At 41.0% G+C, this 23917-nt stretch overlaps 1 protein-coding gene across 3 annotated transcripts; it reads right to left on the minus strand.

The window, feature by feature from the left end:
• Positions 1–398: 398 nt before the first annotated feature.
• Positions 399–23314, minus strand: FBXO9 (F-box protein 9). Of its 3 annotated transcripts, XM_058554142.1 has the most exons (13): positions 22973–23312; positions 19753–19836; positions 16837–16991; positions 14017–14075; positions 12527–12626; positions 9870–10000; positions 8967–9081; positions 7024–7142; positions 6466–6556; positions 5683–5778; positions 5231–5324; positions 3053–3204; positions 399–992 (listed from the first exon to the last, which is right to left on the minus strand). In XM_058554142.1, the coding sequence occupies exons 1-13, from the start codon at positions 22973–22975 to the stop codon at positions 884–886; spliced, it is 1308 nt and encodes a 435-aa protein (XP_058410125.1). In that variant the 5' UTR covers positions 22976–23312; the 3' UTR covers positions 399–883. The 3 variants fall into 3 exon arrangements, with proteins under 3 accessions (XP_058410125.1, XP_058410127.1, XP_058410126.1); XM_058554144.1 differs by lacking the exon at positions 5231–5324 and having other exon boundaries at positions 22973–23314; XM_058554143.1 differs by lacking the exon at positions 19753–19836 and having other exon boundaries at positions 22973–23313.
• Positions 23315–23917: the final 603 nt, after the last annotated feature.

Consider the following 23917-nt stretch of genomic DNA (forward strand, 5'->3'; position numbering starts at 1 on the left):
ACTGGTCGGCAGCTGTATTTGAATTGCCAACATCTGAATCTGGTAGAGCTCTGAATTTAAACACTAATAGTATTGTTACTAGGGACGTAACATACAGTATACTCGGTGGCTGGCTCTCTCCCATCTTGAATGCTGGAAAGAGTTAGGCCTAGGTTTACATGATCCTGTATTGTTCTTTTATGAACAGAAATGACCAGTTGAACATGTTGAAAAGTTCACTCTTTCTCATTTAATGTCATCCATTTGTAAGGTGCCCGGATGAGGTCAGAGTATGATATCTATAGTCTGCGGCTGCAGATAAAGACCAATGATGAAATGAGGCAATGATTCTTAAGCTTTCACTGGCTACTCTAGGCCTGTTTATTATCCTGACAATTGAAAAAGGCCATCCAAATATATTTTCTTGAAAGAAACGTTTATTTATGATCTTTATTGGTCAAAGAGTTTCAAACAAATCCAGAACAGGTTTTTACATTTTGAACCTTGAGTGCAAAGACACTATGTCATGCATAAAAGAAATGCTTACCCAGTGGAGCTCTCCCCCCTGACGCATTTAAATATTGGGATGATCAGGCAGAAGATTTATGTGACAGAAATCTGCTTGAAAAAGAACATGATTTAAACCTCATGAGGTTTTTCACAACATAAATGTGCTTCAACAACTTAAAATTTCAACTTCTTAATTTCAAAACACAACACCCCAAGAATCAACTATCCCTTTAAATAAAAAAAATAATCAATTTACATTCTTCTTAAAAGAACTCCAACAATGTAAAATAAGTTCCAATTCCATATATATATATATGTACATTTATAACTTAGGTGGCTCTTTTGCTCTCTAAACTTTTTTTCATGCAATAGTGACAGAGGACTGGGCGGAGGCTCACAGAGGCCTCTCGGAGAAAGCAGTGTAGCTCCTCACTCGAGCGAAGAACAAGGGGGTGTACATCTTGTCAATCTCAAAAGCAGTGACTGCGGTCTCACCAGTTGATCTGGAAAGAGAGCACAGAATTACTAGCTACAAGGAAATTTCACTTCACTTAAAATCCTTGCATATTTCTAGGGGGGAGTTTATTTTTTAAAAAGCATAAAGAAAAACCACTCATAATTCCATCACCCAGACATAGCCAGAGGAAGTACTTTCTTCTAGTGTTTCTTCCAAGCACTCCCACCTCTGCTGAGCTTCACTATTAGGATCACACTCTGCTAGTCATGCTGCTTTTTCGCATTTAACATTATGACATACGCATTTCTTCACATCATTAAATACTCTTCAGAAGCCATTTTTAGTAGCTGCATAAGATTTCACTGTCTGCTTGTATCACAATTTACTTAATTCTCCTTTTGTTGGAGATTTAGGTTGTTTTCAATATTTGGCAATTAAAAATAACACTGTGAGGGGCTGGCCCGGTGGCACAGCAGTTAAGTGCGTGTGCTCCACTTCAGCAGCCTGGGATTCGCAGGTTTGGATCCCGGGCGCGCAATGACGCACTGCTCGTCAAGCCATGCTGTGGCGGTGTCCCATATAAAGTAGAGGAAGATGGGCACGGATGTTAGCCCTGGGCAAATCTTCCTCAGTAAAAAAGAAAAAAGAAAAAAAAAAAAGGAGGATTGCCAACAGATGGTAACTAAGGGCTAATCTTCCTCACAGAAAAACAAATAAATAAATAACATTGTGAAATTTTTTATTATGTCTTTTGAACAGATTCCTAAGAGTAGAATTTCTAAATCAAAGGCTATAGACATTTTAAGATTTTATTAAAATGTATTTTAGAAAGAAGTATAATCCTAGAATAGAATGTAATGATTTAATATTTGCATAACCGACTGCAAAATTACAGGTGGGAGGGGAAAGCAGGTGATGAGCTATATTACCACAGCCTTTTATTTTTCCTTAAAAAAGGAGAATAAACAAAAACAGAAAACTCAAGTGACTTTATAAATATTATAAGGAAGTCAACATGATCATCAGTTCTTACAAATGACGCCTATTATAATGTCCTTTTTCTCTCCTAAAACATAATGCTTTTCATTTGATTGGTCCTACTTTTGGGTTTTGAAAACCACTACTTGTGGTTTGAAAAACTACTTCTTGGGGGGGAGGAAAAAAAAGTTCCACCTCACAGATCGTTGAGAGAAGCAGGAAGATAGCGGGCCTGGTAAACAAAGATGAAAAGACAGAAAAATGCCCTTTCTCAGCTGTCAGGACCTTCCACACGAGTGGGACAGTTATTTGTAAGGTACAAATGTGACCAAGCAAGTTTTCAACCATGTGGCCAAGATTGTGAAGCAGGTTAACGGAAGGTGACCTCAAAGCTTGTCTCTCGGAATTCTGGATTCAACTGGAACAGAGAGCCCTCAGTCACACACCAACATTCTTTCAAACCTAACAGCAGCTGACTTCAATTCCACATGAATTGATGTTTCCTTTCCTAATTGCTTTTTTGATTTTATTTCTGTTCTGTTCTTTTCTCACACACACTCTTCTGTTTATTAATTGTTTCATAAAAGTAGGTCCTAACTCATAGGACAGAGAGCTTTAAATAGGAACCGCCTCACAGATTTGGCTTTGGGATACCTGAGATCTTTTCAGCAGACTTACTTTCCTAACTACAATTTTATTAAAATCAGTGTATAATCCCTGGGGATAAACCAAATGACAATAAAGTAAAAAATGATAAGACTGAAACATGGGAGAAGAAAAAGGATCTGGTATTTTAAACCTGCTTTGAGTAAGTCAATGACTAAGCAACGGCTGGACAGCTGAGAGTGACCGAGCACCACTCTACTCGTGGACCGCTGCTTTCACGCCCACAGCGGCGGTGCCCACTCCCATCCCACGCGCACTGCGGGAGACACCAGCGCTCCACTTCCTGGTCCACTTTTAGTTTTTTTCAATTTGGCCATTTTCTGGTTTGTAGTAGTATCACACTATGGTTTTGCTCTGTAATGTAATGTTAGCTCTGCGGAGTTCAAAACCTGCGAGTTTCCTAACCTGACAACAAGTACACATTTATCCTCTAACCTTGGTGTTTTTATCGTGTTCACCTACTTGTAAGCAATGTGACAAGAATGATGAATCCAGATGAGTTTGTTGAACCTCTGGTGGCCACTGGAACACAGCTGTAGCCCCACGTGAAAACTCTGTTCTGCTTCTTGTACAGGGACACGACGAAAGTATCTGTATTTATAGTCAAGTGGTTTCTGTAAAAGGGTGCATGAACAATAATGAAGCACCACTTCACTGATATTCATATATATAAAAATATTTATAGGTATATATTATGCAAGAGTGACACTAAAAGTAACAATCTCTGCACACAGTAAAGAGTTGTCTTGGATATCAAATTAGAAGGCATAAGAGTGGCACCAGCCCCGTGGCGTGGCAGTTAAGTGCTTGCACTCCGCTGCTGGCAGCCTGGGTTCAGATCCTGGGCACGCACTGATGCACTGCTTGTCAAGCCATGCTGTGGCAGCATCCCACATCAAGTGGAGGAAGATGGGCACAGATGTTAGCCCAGGGCCAGTCTTCCTTAGCAAAAAGAGGAGGATTGGCAGATGTTAGCTCAGGGCTCATCTTCCTCACACACAAAAAAAAGAAGGCAGGGCCAGCCCCGTGGCTTAGCGGTTAAGTGCGCGCGCTCCGCTGCTGGCGGCCGGGGTTCGGATCCCGGGCGAGCACCAACACACCGCTTCTCCGGCCATGCTGAGGCCACGTCCCACATACAGCAACTAGAATGGATGTGCAACTACGACACACAACTATCTACCGGGGCTTTGGGGGAAAAATAAATAAATAAAATCTTAAAAAAAAAAAAGAAGGCATATGAGTGCCTTAAAAAATGTTAAGTATTCTAAAAATATAACGTTTGTTTCTCCGTCATCATCACAATAACCCCATGTGTTAAATATGATTGCATTATTGCTATTTAATGGCTGAAAGAATGAAGACCCAGGAAGGTTGAAAGGGTTAACTAAAGCTACACAGCAGTTTCAGAGGTAGGAATTACAACTTCTGTCTCCTCTCTCTCAGCCTACTATTTCCTTCTAATTGAAAACATTTGGGAATTTTTAAAGAGGGAAAGTGATAAACTGATAAAGGCTGCAGAAAAAGCAGAGTACAACTTATCTTTTGCAATAACAGTGTAATAGTCAATGGAGAAACAGATGTGATAAAATTCATTAGAATCACACTTCTCAAATACTGCTGCTAAAAACACAAGAACATCAAGGCTGCATATGGTTTCTCTATACCATATTCTGAAGAGAAAACTGGTGCTCAACATGGGAGTTCCTCAACTCTTTTATTAGATAAAGTCTAAACAACTAGGGCCTGACCACTCCCCAGTTCTGACACTCACAGACAAGGTCACAGTCAGAGCAACTATCTGTGCCCCTCAGATGCTGCCCCAGATTCCAGGAGCCTCCCCGAGGGAGGTGGAGAAGCCAGCAACAGATGGCCACATGGTGACAGGACTCCCACAGGAAACCCTGCTATGACTATCTCCATGCGTGGTGCTAGCGAAGAGAGGCAGATTTAACACAAGGGAAACTTCTTTCAAAAACTGTATTAATCAGGAAAGCAATAGGTGAGTATTTATTCCAACTATCTTACAAATGACTTCTTGGGTATGTCACGGTTTTTAACGGAGACTGAAAAAAATGTACACGGAGAAAAGTTGTGAAAAAAATTAGGCCCTCAATCTGTTAAGAGAGTTTAAAGTACTCTGGAATGTAATAATTCAGCAATCATGTTTGCTTGGCATTTTTTTCCTTTTGTGAGAAGAGGAAGAAGGAAATTAGCTTACTTTAGTTTATGTCCAGTAGAAACTGAAATTCTCTCTAAGAATATGCTTGTGAAAGAAATATCTATATGAGATAATTTAGGAAGAAAATCTCCTATGATTCAAAATGAGAAAAGCCAAAAACATATTCAGATATAATTTTACCAGTTATTTTAGGGAAATTTGGTTTTATATTTTCACATGCAAAAAACCTGGACCAGAAAAGAAAACCATTTGGAGAAAAACAAACAAGCTGATCTTAAAAAAAAAACCCTACATTTTAGAAAACCCTCCAGCTCTCTTCAGAGATATGCTGTAAGTCAACATACATTTTGTGTAATAATATAAATTATGAAATAGTATTTTTTTATCCTTTCTAATCAAGAATGCTTGAATGAGTAGGGCACTGAAATAAAAAGAAAACTAATTCCACCTTGCATACTCACTTCTTCTTTTTTCTTAGTTATCACAGCAAATACTTTGGTCTGATTGTCTGTATCTTGTGACAAGCGATAATGACCCAGTAGAATTGCCTCAGTTCTAAAAATCAAAAAAAAAAAAAAAAAAAAAAAACACCACTTTAAATCTAAGTCTACTAATCAGTTTTATGTATTTAAGTCATCTTTAAAGTAATCAGTTATAAGTGTTTACTCCTGAGAAGTACTTGCCTGAGAAGAGTCAGTTAGGACGTGAGTGAACCTGGTTTCCAAGGCCCCAGAGCCCTACTGAAGCACACTCTCTGGGGAGGGGCCCGGGAATCGTATCTTTCACAAGTGCCCCTGATGATTACTTTTTTAACCATCCAGCAGCAGTAAGTTAAGGAAGCAGTGGCTTACATTCATCTGCACGTTACCACAGGAAATGTGGACTGGATAGAAAACCACACACAAAAACCCACCTAGTGTTCCTCGTTCTCAAACGAGGAACGATGGACTGCGGCTCCTCGGGGGTAGTCAGCATCATCACGTGGCCATCAGGAAAGAACCGTATGTACCTGGGTAAGAGAAAGAGAACACCAAAGAACACCACACACGCACAAGGTATGAAACACGTATGTCCTTTCTCCCCAGTGCCTAAACCTCTTCACAGCTGGGAAGCCAAAACAGAACTACCAAGCACCAAAGAACTGGCCAAACATCATTAAAACAAACGTGACAACCTGTGAGGCCAGTGACAAAGAACTAAAGGACTTTTATTATCTTTCTTAGAGGGAACTGCTGAACTTTTAGTTTCACTGAATAAAAATAAATTAAATATTGCTCTATTAAAGTTCATCTGTTTTTTCTTGAAGCACTAATTAATGACAAACAAAAGTGAGATCCCATGATAATACACAACAGTTAACGTGTCTACTCATTTCTCTATGACAGTAATATCTGATGAACAGGCTGAATAAAAGCACAAGCTATTTATAAAGGCAAATGAGTACACCAAAGGCACAAGACAAGGAAGAGCTCTAAAATACAAAATAATTCTTAGATTTAGAGGCTAGGAGGAATTAAATAATTTGTATTAACCTATTGGCTCTTTGAGTGTAGTTCCTATTATAATAACAGACAAAAATATTGAGGGCCATTTTGTGGGTAAATGCAAAGGCCACAAAGAACAGATGTCCAATAACTAACCAACTAATACTTGGAGAGAGAGAATTTTCCACTCACTCAGTTCACTACAGTTGTACCTGTAATATTCCACTTGGTGCCAGGCTCTATAGAAACCATCAAGAGACTGTTCCCCTTGGCGAATATATGTGGTTTTACTGATATACACTCCTATAAAAAAGAAACAGATTTTTTTTTTGTTTGTGATGAAGATCAGCCCTGAGCTAACATCCAATACCAATCCTCCTCTTTCCTGCTGAGGAAGACTGGCCCTGGGTTAACATCCCTGCCCATCTTCCTCTACTTTATATGGGATGCTGCCACAGCACGGCTTGACAAGCGGTGCGTCGGTGCGCACACGGGATCCAAACCTGTGAACCCTGGGCTGCCGCAGTGGAGCGCGTGCACTTAACTGCTGTGCCACTGAGGCAGCCCCAAGAAACAGATTTTTTTAAAGTAACAACATAAAAAACTTTAAAAATTACAATCATATAACACATTTTCAGCTTTATTTTTATTGTGGTTTCCTTTAAATATGCTCAGAGTACTTATCTCTGTTACAGAAAATTAAGACTGTATTTACCAAAATCAGCATGACAAATCACTATTTCTCCCGAGTGCTAACAACTTCAACTTACCATCAAACCGAACACGGGGCCTTTCTAAAAACATCTCTCTCCAGGATGTGTATGGAACAAGTTTAATACAGCTTCTACCCCAAACTTTCAAGCAGGCCAAACGCCATATTTCAGGGTCTCTAGGCAATGAAAGCACATCATCAATTTATATAAAGGCTAAGTGCCTACATGCAGACATAAGAAATACTCCTGCTATGAGCCATCTTTTATCCTGCAAGTGCTTGTGGAGCCCCTGCCAGGCACTGTCCTGGGCACTGGAGATAGACTGATGGATGAGGCAAAGGCTCTACTCTTTTACTGGTGGGAAAGCAAACAAAAATAAGAAAAGAGAGAGAGAAAAGTTCCACGTTGTGTGCTCAGTACAAAAACAAACAGACAAAGCAGAGTACCGAGATAAGGACGACGGTGGTGGGGAATACGAGACTATTTCAGATACGGTGGCTGGGAAAGGCCTCTCTGGGCAGCTGCCTACAGTGATGAGGAAGATGGTATCCTGGGCAGAAGCCACAGCAAGTGCAAGGCCCTCGGATGGGAGTGTGCCTGGTGTGCTCCACAAGGAGCAAGAAGGATCACGTGGCTGCAGCAAAGCAAGGTGAGGTGGAGACGACACAATCTGAGAGGCAGTCACGCCAGGTGAGGTAATGCAGGCGGGAGTGGCTACTGAAGTGAGAGAGATGCCCCTGCGGGGTTCTGAGCAGGACTGGTGCTCCTAAAAGATCACTCTGGCAGTTTACAGAGACTACGCTCCAGGGCTCTAGGCGTGGAAGCAGGGAGACCACGCAGGGTGCCGCCGTAATCCAGACCTGGCACGACGGCGGCTGCGGCTCTATAGTGTACTTGGAGAAGTGGCGAGACTGGACGTAGAGTATTGTGAAGGCAACACCAACAAGACTGTTCTGGGATTAGTGCAAAAAGCGAAGCAAAAGATGTATTGAGTACTGATACGATTCTGATACAGCTCAAAATATTTTAACTCCATCTGTAGCTTGAAATAGTCAGTTTTAAAGATGTAAAAACTATTTATATCAGAGCCAGACTGTAAAAAAAGATAAACCTGCTCCAGATTGGTTGCAATGTATATTTAAAACTTTTCCTTGTAAGGATTACTTTTATATTATAATAACACATGAAGTTTTTTCCCTGAAAATTTGTTTTCTTAATCAATTCCCTCTTTATAATGTTTTCTCTTGTATAGTTAAAAGAAAAGTTAACAGAATAACAGTGCTAGAGACCCCAATTTCAAAAGGTTGGTGGCAATCCACCAGGTGCTTAACAGGTACTTGTTAAATAGAATAGCATAAAGAATCACCAAAAAACCAAGGCTTCAGGCAATTCAAATGTTTCATCCCAAATATAAGACTCCAAATGAAATTAGGTTATTTAAAAATAATCTAATGCATCTGAATTTTAAGAACTACAGTTATAAAAAAGTTCTAGATGCGAAGGACTAAGTAGATATTTTTATAAAAGATACCCATGCAAGATTACCAATTTCAAATAATCTTATACTAACTAAACTATGATTATTCTTCACATAGCAAGATTTTAAAAATACAGAATAACTTTTAATAACTCAAAAGAAAATTCCAGCACAATCTAAATTTAAATCATTACCACTTAATGAGTTTAGAGTTACTGTGAAAATGACTTGAGCATATTTTTCTAACATAATTCTTTTTCCAAATCAGCTAAGCCAGCACGCAAACTACCCTAGGGAAGTAATACGTGTGACTACATCTGACCTGCATATTATTCTGCACCCTGGAAACCCAGTGCGTTCTAGCCTTTAAATGCTAAGCTGTTTGAGAAAATCACATAAGTACACTGTAGCAAACTGTTCATTCTAAGCTTTTACCCAGAATGTCAATCAAGTTCTTTTATCAAAATTGGCAAAAGACCGTAATCTTTTCACCACTGCCTGAGTGCTTTAAAAAAGTACGTACCTAGCACAGATATAGAATCCTCTGCACACCTGTGACAACTGCTCTAATGACCTGAGGTCCAAGTCACTGGACACCACCCATCGGAAGATGTACATCAGGACCTCCATCGGCAGCACTACAAAAGAAAACCATCCTCTCAGCGACTCTCCCAAGTTGCTCTGCTCTCACGTTCTCAGTGCAGATATCTTTATATATCACTAGAAATTTATAAATCACACCCTCAGTATCACTCAGAGCGACAGCATGAGTGTATTTAGCTACCCAAAAGTAATAATGGTTCCTAACATCAAGACGCAAATATCTTTGTTTCTTCAGTACAGAACAGATCTGAAGCTACTTTTGTAAAGCAACCCCTTCCCTCGGAGGATGATTTTACCAGCAAGACAAATTAAAACGAACGTGTTAGGAAAAGAGTCTACTATATCTATGTATGTGTGTGATCCTTAGTGCATTTGTTAACACTCAAAAGTTCCTTTCATCTCCTTGAAAATTTTCCATTACCCTTCTCTGAAAAGTCCCATAACTAATTAAACGTTTAACATGTGAAAAGAAAAAATATTCGTTTTTAACCCTTCAGCCTATCTCAGGACGACTGTCTAACTTGGCTGAAGCGCCTGATGCTGCCGGTACTCCTCAGTTTTCTGAGGGTCGCCCCAGTAACTCAGACACACAGCCTGCCAGACCTCCAGGGAAAAAGGAGGACATCCTGAACAACCGCCCCACAAACTGCTCTACTTCAGGTTCTGAAAGCGCAGCAGTGGACGCGAACTACTTACAGCGAGATCTCCCCCCACTCCGAACTAGAGTAACCGGCCGGCAAGTTATCTGACCTTGTACGTTCGGGAACCTTAAATCTAAGGTTCAAGCATTTCTCACTGGGTGATCACAAGCATGAATTCTCACCTGATATGTGCGTCTGACTGCTCTCGAGTTCAGGCTGACACAGTTTGAGCACAGACTCCTGAAACGTGAGCTGCTGCTGGAAGTAGGACAAGAGATCTGCCATCTTGCTGTCATCATCACTGTCTTCAATGCTGAACAAAGATGGGGGGTGAATCGATTACAGGCCTCAGTCTACAAACACAGAGCTTAGAAACTGATTTTTCATAGCACTTTCAAATCTGCTTTAGAAAAAGTCATCTACAAGTAAACTTACTAGTTTTTTTTTTTGGCTGAGGAAGATTCGCCCCGAGCTAACACCTGTTGCCAGTCTTCCTCTATTTTGTATGTGAGCCTCCAACACAGCACAGCCACTGACGAGTGGTCTAGGTCCCCACCCAGGAACTGAACCCAGGCCGCCGAAGCGGAGGGCACTGAACTTAACCACCAGGCCATCGGAGCCGGCCTCTATTTTTTTTTTGACGTGATAAAAGTTTATCTGCTTTGTAAGGAGTACCATACGAAGTCTTTTGAAGACGAAAGCGTTAGCAATTTTAATTACCACCCAGAAAGAATTAGAATTTTTGGATACAAATGTTGAGATTTAACTAATTAGTTTTATTGTAAAGTAGAGATTTCCTCAGGTATTGGAAAAAATAATTTCAAATAACTTTAAAAAAGTTAGGTAAATATATTCTTTTAAGTGACCTTAATCTATTCAAATTGGATAAAAATCAAATATACAGATGCCATCTAAGGTACTTACTTACTAAGGGGTTTCTAATAGACGTGCATTATCATTCTACCTTTAAAGAGGAAAATATGTAATTTAAAAAATCTTAGCAGGGTCTACAAATCATCTGTCAATATAAACAAACGTGCAGTTAAAGTTCTAGAAAAATATCTAGCTTTCCATTTTTGTTGAAAGTAATCTAAAAAATGATCACTTAAAAAAAAAGGCCTGGATGGGGATGAAGTTACAAAACCAGGAAGCGCTTCTTTTAATACAACAAAGGGCAAAGGTGATTGAGGCTATTCTACCAACCTTTTACAGAACACAAAAAACAGCAAAGAAACTTCTAGGGATCATTAGACCTGATAAGAAAAAAAACACTGTATCCTTCAAGAACTTTCACAGCATCTGGGTTGGTATAAAGGGATGGGAGAGAAAAGATATGCTTCTTTAATGTTTTAATACAATCTTTCTTAACAGCATCTGGTGTCCATTTATAAAACTGGCTAAAAACTGGGTCTAAATGACTCTACTCAAATATAAAGGCTTGGAAAAGCCCAAATGATTCCTTTGGAGCATGAACTACCTCACACTGTTAAATCTAATTTGGTGAACAACACTATCAGCCCAAAAGTTCAAACAGGCAATTAATACTGACTTCACTAGGATGTTTTTAATATGGCTTATCCAAGGCCTAAGTGTTAATACTATAAGCAGTTAAAAAACACTGGCAATAAGCATACTTTATCAATAAAATAACTTAACTATTTCATGACAGAGGTAATATAATAATATAATAGCTAATATAATATCTCATTACCCAAATTCTATTTTTCTATGTATTGCTCATTTTAAACCTGACATTCTCTCATGGGTACAGACTCCCTTCCCTTCTACTATCAGCAAATTGGGCTTGTGGGGATAGGGAGATTAAGCCAAAACAATGTTATAATAGTCTTGCAAATAGTTTCAAAAGTATTGGTTTAACAACACGTTCTCTTACTCTTTCCCCGTATAAAACCATCAGTGCTACTTTGTGACCTGGATGCAAGTGTCATCTATACAATAAAACGCGGTTTCTTTTAGGAGTTGGTTATATCCTGAACCTGTGCTTTTAAACAAACGTTACAGTCTTAGTAATGTTCTACCCACAACAAAGTCTTGCTATAGTTCAGTTTTATTTTCCTAAAAAATGGAAAGCCTTTTTTTTTTTTTTTTTAAATGTAGTTTCAAACATATACAAAAGGAGAAAGACTACCCATCACCCAATTTCAATCATTATTAACATTTTTCAACTTTGGCCTACATTTTTTTGTGTGTGTGTGAGGAAGATCAGCCCCGAGCTAACATCCACGCCGATCCTCCTTCTCTTTTTCCTGAGGAAGACTGGCTCTGAGCTAACATCTATTGTCAATCCTCCTCCTTTTTTTCCCTTTTTCTCCCCAAAGCCCCAGTAGACAGCTGTATGTCACAGTTGCACATCCTTCTGGTTGCTGTATGTGGGACGCGGCCTCAGCATGGCCGGAGAAGCAGTGCATCGGTGTGCGCCCGGGATCCGAACCCGGGCCGCCAGTAGCGGAGCGCGTGCACTTAACCGCTAAGCCACGGGGCCGGCCCCTGGCCTACATTTTAATAGTTTTGACTTTAAATAGGTTTAGAAAGCTGAAAGGTGTCCTTTAATTTACTCCTTTCAATAATCAATGCTTTTATTAAACTCTGTCATCACTTCATTTTTGTTAGGTCTGTTTAAAATGTGCAGGTCTATATTTTAACCTTAGAATTTCCCTAATTAAAAATTTCTACGACTTTATAAACAAGTCTTTATACTAAAGACTATGGAACTTAGCAGAACTGGCACAACCTTCTTATCATGTTAAGAGTCAACAGGACAAAGATGCTTCACTTTAACAAGCTCTAGGTATTCCTGTCTATCAAACCATATACGCACTAGCTGTTTCCAACGCCATCACCATCTGGAGACCGGGTATAAGTAATCTTGAACTCTATATCAGGTACCAGTTGCATGGCCCTACGATAAAACTTGATGGCTAAAAGAAGAAATAAAGAGAAATTAGGTACGACCACACATTTTTGTCATTTCCTTTGATTATCCTTAATTGTGGTTTAATTTGGTAACTTTCTTTAAAAACAGGCAAATTCCCTTTTTCTACATGCAACAGTAGTTCAGTGAACAAACTTATTTCCAAACCTTACTACTCAGAAATAATCTTTCTTTTTTCTAAAGCTAACATGTTATAAAGCTTAAGATGCTACATTTTACTCTCATCATTTAGCCCTTCCCATCTTTTTCCTCAGCCTCTTATGCATTGTCAGAAGTGAGCTTATGTGGTTACCTTTCTTCAGGCCTTGAAAATGCTGTAGCCCCAACAAAAACATTTTTAAGCAAACTTTTCTTTCCAGGACAGAGTTGAGGAAAATCAAATGTATCTTACTGGGTGGAATAAAGAGAAGAGGTTTTGGGACTTATCCTTCAAATCCAACTTCCTTTAGTCTGGCTGCCTCGTATTTAGCTAAATAACCTTTAATATCATTTTTTTTCCCCATAAATCTGACCAGGTGTTTCAGAGCTATAACGTTTATTCACGTCTCCCACAGAGAGATACCAATAGAACTTGGGGCTGTAGAGGCCCACTAGTTCCTTTTGCCCTAGATGAGGTCTATTCAATTCAATATATACTGCCATGTTCTAGTACCCTGGTGAATCACTGTACACTAAGTGGAGATGGCAATCTCAAAACTAATGAAGGCTGTGGAGGAATTTCACCCTTTGGGCCCTTTCAATATGTCAGAGTAAAAATATCACTAGCAGAAACTTGCAAATAAACGCAGTAATTCTGACAATGTTATTTGGGGGACATTTTCAAATGATTCAAGCACAAGCATTTTTCCCATGCCCCAACTATTAGCTTTACTACCAAAAAATGAAAGCCTAATTACAAAACAGCCCCACCACTTTGTTTACTTACACATTTCTACTGGGCTAATAAAAGAGACAATTAAAGCTGCAGGGTATTCCTTTTCATTAATGCAAATTAGAACTTAGAAAACATATGTATGTCCCTCAATCTATCCTTTATATTCCCCTCCTCTGAAATAATTTTCACCTATAAAAGGAGCATATCCTATTTTTAAACAAGTAACAATATTTTTAATATTTTAATAATGAGGAGTTAATAAATACTAAATCTAAATGTAGAAAATCATCCTACCAATATGATATTTCCCAGCAATATTTTTTGGGGAAGAGAGAGGTTACATAGAAATACAATTTTTATTTTTTATTTTTTTTAAAAAACAATTTCAAATATAGGGAGACATGTTCTATATCACATATATTCTAGTAAAAAAAAATTGGTTAGTAACAGAGTGGTTCTTCAGAAATGTCATGACAATAGATGCTGGGCCCTGAGTTTTTACCTTCATAGAGAGCTCCATTTTGTTCTTCTTCTACTGCTTTTAGGAAGAGTTCTCGAGCCTATAAAAATAAACAATGAAAAACAATTTTTGAAAATCTGTATTAAAAATGAGTATGGATGGTGGGAGGACAGCCTTTTTTTTTTAAATAATTTTATTTATTTATATTTTCCCCCTAAAGCCCAAGTAGATGGTTGTATGTAATAGCTGCACATCCTTCTAGTTGCTGTATGTGGGACGTGGCCTCAGCATGGCCGGAGAAGCGGTGCGTCGGTGCATGCCCGGGGTCCGAATCTGGGCCACCAGCAGCGGAGCGCACGCACTTAACCGCTAAGCCACGGGGCTGGCCCGAGGACAGCCTTTTCAACAAACGGTGCTAGAACAATTGGACATCCATAGCCAAAATAATGAACCTCGACCTAAACCTCACGTCTCACATAAAAATTAACTTGACGATGGACCATGAACTTAAATGTAAAATATAAAACTTTTAGGAAAAAAATAAAGAAAATCTTGGAGACCTAGGACTTGGCAAAGAGTTCTTAACACTTGACACCAAAAGCACAATCCATAAAAGGAAAAGTTGATAAATTGGACCTCACCAAAATCAAATACTTTTGCTCCGTGAAATACCCTGTTAAAAGGATGAAAAGACAAGCCGCAAACTGAAAGAATTGACAAGAAAGATGATGAATTTACACGGTCAACAAAGGACTTGTATTTGGAATACATAAAGCACTCTCCAAACACCACTAAAAACACGAGCAATTCAATTAGAAAAGACAAACAGACATTTCACAGAGATGAAAAGACAGTCAACATCATTAGCCATCAGGGAAATACAAATCAAAATCACAATGAGGTATCACTATACACCTATCAGAATGGCTAAAATTAAAAAGAAAGGACACCACCAAATGCTGATGAGGATGCGTAGACACCGGACAACTCATACATTGCTGAAGGGAACATAAAATGATGAGGACACTCTGGAAAAGTTTGGCTTCTTCTAATGAAACATGCACTTACGATATAACCAGCAATTGCATTCTTAGGCCAGAGGAATGAAAATTTATGTTCATGCAAAAACCTGCACATGAACATTCATAGTAGCTCTATTAACAATAGCCCAAAACTGCAAACAACCCAAATGTCCTTCAACTGATGAATAAACTAATTGGGGTATATCCTTACCATGCAACACTACTGAGCAATAAAAAGGAACAAACTACTGATAAAACAACTTAGATGGATCTCAAGCTCATTATGCTGAGTGAAAAAAGCCAATCTTAAAAGCTTACATACTGTATGATTCCATTTATACAACATCTTTGAAATATAAAAATTATAGCAATGGAGAACAGATGAATGGTTGCCAGTGATGAAGAATGGCTGGGGAGAGGGGAGAAAGGGAGAGCACAACTGTAATGTGTAGCAAGAGGGAGTCTCGTGGTGATACAGCAGTCCTGCATCTTGACTGCGGTGGTCATTACATGAAGCTAGACATGCATTAAGAGTGCAGAGATGGGCCAGCCCCGTGGCTTAGTGGTTAAGTGCATGCGCTCCGCTACTGGCAGCCCGGGTTCAGATCCTGGGCGCGCACCGACACACCGCTTCTCCGGCCTTGCTGAGGCCGCGTCCCACATACAGCAACTAGAAGGATGTGCAGCTATGACATACAACTACCTACTGGGGCTTTGGGGAAAAAACAAAAAAAGGAGGAGGATTGGCAATAGATGTTAGCTCAGAGTTGGTCTTCCTCAGCAAAAAAAGAGGAGGATTAGCATGGATGTTAGCTCAGGGCTGATCTTCCTCACCAAAAAAAAAAAAAAAAAAAAAAAAAGAGTGCAGAGAACTATTTATATAACACACACACACAAAAGTGCTGGGAAATTTGAACAAGCTCTGTGCCTTGCACCAATGTCTAATTCCTAGTTTTTAACATTGTACTATAGCTATTTATGCAAGACATCACCGTCGAGGGAGGATGGGTGAAGGCGGACTTCTCAGTACCTGTGAATCTGTAATTAGTTCAAAATTAGAATAAAAATTAAACAAAATGGAGCCAGCCCCGCTGTCCTGGTGGTTGAGCTTGGCACACTCCACTTCAGCGGCCTAGGTTCGGTTCCCGGGCACGGACCTACACCACTTGTCTGCCAGTGGCCATGCTGTGGTGGCAGCTCACAAACAAAACAGAGGAAGATTGGCAACAGGTGTTAGCTCCAAGTGAATCTTCCTCAGCAAAAAAAAAAAAAAAAAAAAAGAATATGGAAGTTTTTAGTTACCATGGTAATGTCAATTATTTAACAGCAAATTGTTTGTAAAGAAAAACTTGGATCTGATGGTGTAAAGACAACAGCCTCCATGGAATAGGAAAATAATGAAAAGTGAAATGGTGTGCTGTGCCTTATTCCTATAAGTACAAGAAAGAGGTGAATAATTAGCATTCAAAATCTTTTCAGTGTGAGCACTTTCAAAATTTTTCAGAATAAGAAAATGATTAATGCATCATTATAAATTTGTTCAACTCAAAATATAACAAAATATTGCATTAAGACCTTTGGAATGGTGTTAATATTTGAACAATTTTTTCCCCTTTTGGGCTTTTGTTAATAAATCTAGAAGCACCAATCTTTTCGAGACGAACTGAATCTCAGGGGGTCTATAAATTACCAAAGACAGTTCCATGAAGACAGTGCACCTGTAGGAGAGAAGCCTATGAGGATGGTGGTACCATCCAAAGTACCGAGAAGAAGTAGTGAGGGATGGACAGACTGGTACACTTGTCAAAATTCTTCCAATACAATATCCATAATACTTAATTTTTCTTCTTTTGCCAGTTCTTGCTTTCCTCTGGTGTCCGCTGCTTTCAGTAAAGAGCCTCTTGCTGGTCTGCAAGGTCGAGTTTCTGAATTGCTGGAGCCTACGCCCGGGGCAAGTTCAAACATCCACTGAGCTCGGAACATCTGGAGTTGGGCCTAGGGGAGAAAGTGTTTCAGGACTCATCGAGAAAGAGCAGCTCACATCTGGAATAATTTATCAGTAAGTCCACCATCAATTCATATATAAGTTTGTGTATACAGGAAAAATCTAATGGTATTGGAAAATCAAATTTTAATTACAATTGAAAATATAAGCTATCACTTAAGGGCTCAACTTAGAAGCTTTCCAACATGGGTTTATTTGGAATACATCATCTAGCAGATGTTAAAAGTGCTGCTAAAGGGCAGGCCTGGTGGTGCAGCAGTTAAGTGCATGTGCTCCACTTTGGTGGCCTGGGGTTTGCAGGTTCGGATCTATCAGGCCATGCTGTGGCGGTGTCCCCTATAAAGCAGAGGAAGATGGGCATGGATGTTAGACCAGGGCCAATCTTCCTCAGCAAAAAAAGAGGAGAATTGGCATCAGATGTTAGCTCAGGGCTGATCTTCCTCACAAAAAAAACAAAAGAAAGAGTGCTGCTAAAAACTCTGTAGGTGAGCCCAAGTCTTTCTTTTAATAACTATTCATTTTTTTTAACAACCAAATTCTTTCCTTTTTTTAAAAGGGAAATACTTTTTCTAACACACATAACTTAAAAATTATACATATAATTAAAAAAATAATTTTTAAATATAGAAAGCGTGAAGTCCCCCTGTGTGGTGGACTCTGCTGAGCTGCCCAGCTCCTCCTTCAGGAATAAAGCACTGACTACCCCAACCACTGGGAGCGCAGCTGAAAACAGCCCTCAACTGCCAGTCCTTCTGGGGCTAATCGCTCCCCTTCCCAGGGGATCTCTATGCAGTGACTGATCAGTGAAACTGACCACTGCCTGACAAGGGCCCGGCTCTGGAAGGTTACCCCAGCCTCAGAACTCCCAGAGGACGGGCTACGGTGGCCCACGAAGACTGCACAGCAGCTTGGCTTCTCCCTCTGCCCACTCTGCCTCCCTGCGCCAAGAGCATGCCCTCATAAGCCTCCCACATGCACTGAACCTCCTCCAGCTCGGAACCCAACCTGGGACACCCCTCCTCCCAAAGAAGACCACTGCCAATAGGACTGTGTATATTAGTCCTGGCTTTTTTAAAAAAGCCATATGGAAAATACGTGAGTTTTAAAAATAATTTTCTCTACATTTTTACACTGCATTGGTTCCCACCCTTCTACTTCTAAGACAAAACACATGTACCTCTGACCTATAGAATCTCTAGCAGCTCTCAATGTCCACTAGAGGATGCACTCCAAATAAATATGCATCATACAGCTTATAAATTCAGCAAGACACACTTAACTAATTACAATGAATATTTTTCTATTTCAGTGCACAAAGATTTACCCCATCTCTTTAAATGGCTGCAGCGTATTTACTGTATAGAAGCATCATTATTTAACATAAGTGTGGATATTTAGGTTGTATTCCATTTTTCCATATAAATAATGCTACAACAATTTTTGTACATGTATATTTACTCCCTTTCCCTATTATTTCCTTAGGATTAATTTCGTGGAAGTACAATTGCTGGATCAAAGGGAATGTATGTTTTTCATTTTGATCCATATTGCTAATCTGCCCTCCAAAAAAGTTGAAGCAATTTACACTTTCATGTACACCGCCTAAGTGTTCTTATAGCCTGGAAGGCAATGGGCATTATTCACCAATTTGATTGTTTTAAAAAAAAAAATCTCGGGGCCAGCTCGGTGGCACAAGTGGTCAAGTGCGCGCGCTCCGCTGCGGTGGCCTGGGGTTTGCCGGTTCGGATCCTGGGCGCGCACCGAAGCACTGCCTGGCAAGCCATGCTATGGCGGCCTCCCATGTGGAGTGGAGGAAGATGGGCACGGATGTTAGCCCAGGGCCAGTCTTCCTCAGCAAAAAGAGGAGGATTGGCAGATGTTAGCACAGGGCTGATCTCCTCACAAAACTCACTGTAGATTTAATTTGTATTTTTTTAATTATTAACGAGGCTAATTATCTCTTCAAATATTTAGTAACCATTTATCTTATTTTTTCCATTAGTTGTCCGTTCATATCTATCTTGTGTTCCTCCCACTAACGTATAAAAATGATATATATACTGAAGATATCAATCCTCTGCCCATATGTGGTATACAGTTTTTCCAGCTGATTATTTCCCTTGGTTTATGATGTTTTTTGCTATACATAGGTTTTAAACTTTTCGGTGGTCAAATCTGTCAATCTTTTTCTTTAAGGTGATGGGTTTTGCGTCATGCTTAAGCCTTGGTCTGAATACTTTACACCCACATATTGAATTACATAGCAGCAATTATTGATATCTCCTTTTACAGAAAAAGAAATCCACAACACAGTTATAATTTAAGTATTCTATAAATAAGCATGAAAATACGGTTAAATGCAATGCAAATAAAAACCTACATATCGGGGCCAGCCTGGTGGCACAAGTGGTTAAGTGCACACGCTCAGCTGTGGTGGCCTGGGGTTCGCCGGTTCGGTTCCCGGGCGCGCACCAATGCACCGCTTGTCAAGCCATGCTGTGGTGGCGTCCCATATAAAGTAGAGGAAGATGGGCATGGATGTTAGCCCAGGGCCAGTCTTCCTCAGCAAAAAAAAAAAAAAAAAAAAAAAAAAAAAGAGGAGGATTGGCAGATGTTAGCTCAGGGCCGATCTTCCTCAAAAAATAAATAAAAAAAAATAAAAACCTACAAATCTTCATAATTAGGATCAATTTCTGCTCATGTATAGAAAGCAATGGAATAAGAATTAAATAGACAACTGCAGAAACCTGCCTGCAGATCGGCTTCAGCAGGGCTTTCATTTTCCTCATCTCCTGCTCTGACAGTATCAGAATGACCATCTTCCTCAGCTTCTGCCTGAGGGGAAAAACCCAAAACAAGGATCAGGAATATGCAAACTTCAGTTCCCCACTGGAATCTACATCTCCTATTCAGCTACTCGCCCAATGAAATATATAGCTGCTTCTCTCCAGATGCCTTCTTCACTGGTAAGCTGCATGATTTCAATCAGATAAAATTTGATACTTTAATTTTTTAATACTGTAGAATAAACAACTTCACTGGCCTCCAGTTTAAAATATTTTGGTAGGTGGTTAAAAAGAACAACTTTGCTTCGGAAAATAACATTTAGTTGTGGTACAGATTCAGCAAACAGTTTCTGTTTCACAGATCACTTAAAAGACCATACATAATCCATATATGGATGCCACTTCTTTTAAAGAACTGGCATGTTATTAATATGCAAACGTCTTTTGTCTGTTTATTAATATTTTAAATGTAGTAGGAAAGCTCATTATCAAAGACAAGTAATACTGAACGTTTCTGTAAAGAAGCCTCTTCTATTTTATCTGTTTTATAAGTCTAAGTTTTTATATATTAAATTGACTTAAAGTGGAATACAGCTGGACTGGAATTATTGTGCGTGGCTTGGGACTTAAGTCTCAGGTCAGATTCCTTCCATTTTATCCTTTTATTCTCAATAAATGTTAGCTAAATTAAACTGAATCCTACCTTCCAGTGAAATGAAATGTTACCTCAGTCCACTCTGTTAGCTAACAGACTTATTAGCAAATTGGACTTGCTCAATATCTAATGTGTGGCAATCAGGGAAATGATCTTGAAGGTTAGTCAGAAATAAAAACAATAAAATAGTTAATTTTACTCACTCCAAAGATGGTAAGGTTTTACAAATTTTAGTTGTAATTTGTTTCCAGGACATAAATGTTTGTATCAACACAAATTTTTGAACGCAGCAATCAGATATACTTGCACCACTTTACAGCACAACATAAATAAGCCTCGCTTCCTATCTTATCTCTGGCACCCAGACTTAGAGCAGAGGCGCCGCTCAGACTTGAACTAGTTAGTAAATGCTAAAGTGCTTGGCACACTGTGGAGGCTAAATCGCTGAAGAAATAAATGAGCAAGGCCAAGACTCTGGATGAATCTCCAGAAAACTGAAAATTTAAGCATTAATGTATTGTCAAATACATTTTTTTTAAATCTCTTCAAGCAGGCGCTTTTCCTACTAAAAACATCACTAATGCGAAAATATATAATAAAGGACTTTGAATTTATAGATGGCATTGAGAAGTATTTCTCTCTCTCCTCAAATGAGAGTCTGCTTTACTACTGTAAACTCTAAGTACAGCCAACAGGAGGGACCTGAGTTCCCTGGGGTAGCCTCTTAGTGACTTAACCTTCTAACTCTGGCCTGGCAGTCTGACTACACTGACTTCATTTCAAGAGCTGCCCCCGCTCTCTCCACTGCCCGGCTCTTGCACGTGCTGCTTGCTCTCTCCATTTGGAATGACTTCTTCCTCACTTGGCTACTTCCACTCATCCTTCAAGATTCAGCTCAGGGATCATCCCAGCAAGAAGTATTTTTTGATCCTTTTAATTGCCTCTTTTGTTTTCCCATAACACTTCTGCTTGTATCACAGCACTAAAAACTCGTATTGAGATTCTTTTTGTCTCCTTCCCTCAAGTTAGTGCACTGCGAACATTTCAGTAATCTTCATAAACTTAGGGCCAAACACATTGCTTGATTCGTAGTAAAGAAGAGTCCAGGCCTCAGCTGTCTCATCTATAAAGAGAGGGTGTTGGATTTGGTAACCTCTGATGTCCCTTTTCATATATGACATTCTATGACTAAAAGTTTCCCATAAATCACCTTACAGGTTTGGTTATATTGAAGATCTAGTATTCTACAAGGGTCTAGCACTATGCCAGGTTGATAACAGGTGCTCAAAAAAACTGGGTGAATTAACAAATAAAATGCCACGTGGATATATAATGCATACATATCTCAAGGATAAGGAAAGGAAACCTATAATACACACACAGCACTTTTCCTCTCCCCTGAGTTCCTGTGTTAGAACAGAGTTATAACCTATTATTACTTTGATTTTGACAGTACGAGAAAAACAAGACACAATTAGATTTGGGGTTTTGCTACATTTTATCAACTCAAATACCACTTGAAATAAGTAGGTCCCCAGCTGTCACCCAGAGATTTTCACTTTATTCTTCACAACTGAGTTTGACCTCAACATCACCTTTTTTTTGAGCAGCCCATGTCATCATTTTACTCCTGTTTTACACATGGGATTAATATAACAGAAAAAATTAGGTGCTTAATCCTGGTCAGAGAACTACCTCTGAAAGTTTAGCGGTGTAGACAATTAGTGCCTTTTTCTATCCTCCAGATTAACTTAATAAAATAAATTCGTTCAGCATTCATTTATTCGATAGATATTTGAGTGCCTACTATGAGTTAATTAGTTGGGTATCATTCCACCCTTGATTCAGGCAACCCTAGCAAAAGAAAGTCAGCGTAGGGCAGAGACTACACATTCCAGCATGCAACAGTCTCATGGAACTTGCGTTGGCCATTTCTGAAGCTTAGCTCAGTCCCTCCATTTGGACCGCAGACTCTTCTCGGGCTCTCACTGCTGGAAAGTGAGAGATAATCCCTCCAACCCCACACCGCCAGGACCGCCTGCCAACATCCTACCCAGAGCAGTTACGCGTCCCGGGGCAGGTGCGTCCTAAACCCAGGACTCCTAAAGGCCAGAACAGCCTCTCCGTGGGCAGGGCTTTGCAGAGGGGGAACAATCAACAAGTGCCTCCGCTGGCCACGGCTCCCTCCCGATTTCAGATGCTGCGACGGCTCACCTCCATCTATGCTCACTGCTTTTGATAAAATCCCTCGAAAGGGGCGAGATTGGTTCCATGTCCTCGGCGAGCTAAGAGGCATTTTCCTCCGCGGTCCTGCAAACTCGCTCTTAGCAGGAAGGAACCCCGGGAGCGGTCAGGGCCGGCACCCCCTCCACTGCCTCTCGGGCCAAGGGCCCCATAATGGGCGGCGGCCATGCAGCTCCTACTCCTCCCAGTCTCCACTCCCGGCTCTCTCGGGGCTCCCCGAGGCCTGGCCCCTCCTGCACACCGCGCCCCCGCCCCGCAGTGTCCCCCGGGCCCCCTCCCCGGTTACCATGCTGGCGGGGTGGCCGGCCGCGGTCGAGGGCCTCTCGGCGCCCTCTGCACCGCCCCCCGAGGAGGTGTGCTGGTGTCCGGTGTCTACTCCTGCCCGTCTGCTGCAGCGGGGCTTAGCAGAGTTCTCGGTCGGAGAAGCGCACCAGGCAGCGGCAGTAACTGCGGGCCCGGCGTACGGCAGCCATCTTCGCGGGGGAGGGGGCCAGACTGGGGCGCGCTGGAGCGGCGGCCGGGGACTCGCGGAGCGGAGGGGCGCCCGCTGCCAGCCGAGGCCGAGGACTGTGCGAACACCGGACCGTCGGCCCTGCTGGAGACCCCGGACGCGGCTGCGGAGCTGCCCGCTCTGCCACGGGAACCTGCGCCGGCGCACCGAGCATGCGCAGTGCCGCCGCCGCCGCCCGCATGCGCACACGGCCGCTCCGCCCGGGCGCTGCCCAGCGGAGGACGAGGGGGCGTGGCCCGCTGTGTGCGCAGAGTAGGACCGCGGGTGAGGTCGCCAATTTGCCCAACCCGAAGCTTAACCCACCTATTGGGCTCAGTGAACACTTATGCAGACTCTAACAAGCGTCATCTCAAAAGCGTTTGTAACTCAAATTTAGGATTGAGACCTTAAGGCAAGCGTCGAACTGGGCGCTCGGGACAGTTCCCAGCGACTCTGGCTGGAGTCCCACGCCAGGAATGCAGGGAATCGGTGAAACTCCACTACAGTCACAAGCTGTTATAAAGACTAAACTTTTTTAAAGCACGGCTCCGAAGGTTGAGGAAAAGATGTGCTTAGCAGAGCAACAGGAGGAAAGAAAACCCAACGCAACCCAAGGCTTGTGTCACTACAGATCCCGTCATGCAACGGGGGAAGGATGTTGCGGCTCCAAGGCCCAGAAACCCGAGTCTTGCGGAGACGGCAGCCGCGAGTCACTCTGGGATTTGTAGTCCTGTGTTCCGC

The sequence above is a fragment of the Diceros bicornis genome, chromosome 14 (genome assembly GCF_020826845.1).
Source record: "Diceros bicornis minor isolate mBicDic1 chromosome 14, mDicBic1.mat.cur, whole genome shotgun sequence".
Classification (NCBI taxonomy): Eukaryota; Metazoa; Chordata; class Mammalia; order Perissodactyla; family Rhinocerotidae; genus Diceros; species Diceros bicornis.

Excerpts from the sequence above, each read along its gene's own strand:
- FBXO9 (XM_058554142.1), bottom strand. Across the intron at positions 14,076-16,836 it reads GAACTGGCAAAAGAAGAAAA|GGCTCGAGAACTCTTCCTAA; the intron begins ATTAAGTATTAT and ends TTTATTTTTATA. Across the intron at positions 12,627-14,016 it reads AAATGGAGCTCTCTATGAAG|CCATCAAGTTTTATCGTAGG; the intron begins GTAAAAACTCAG and ends TTCTTCTTTTAG.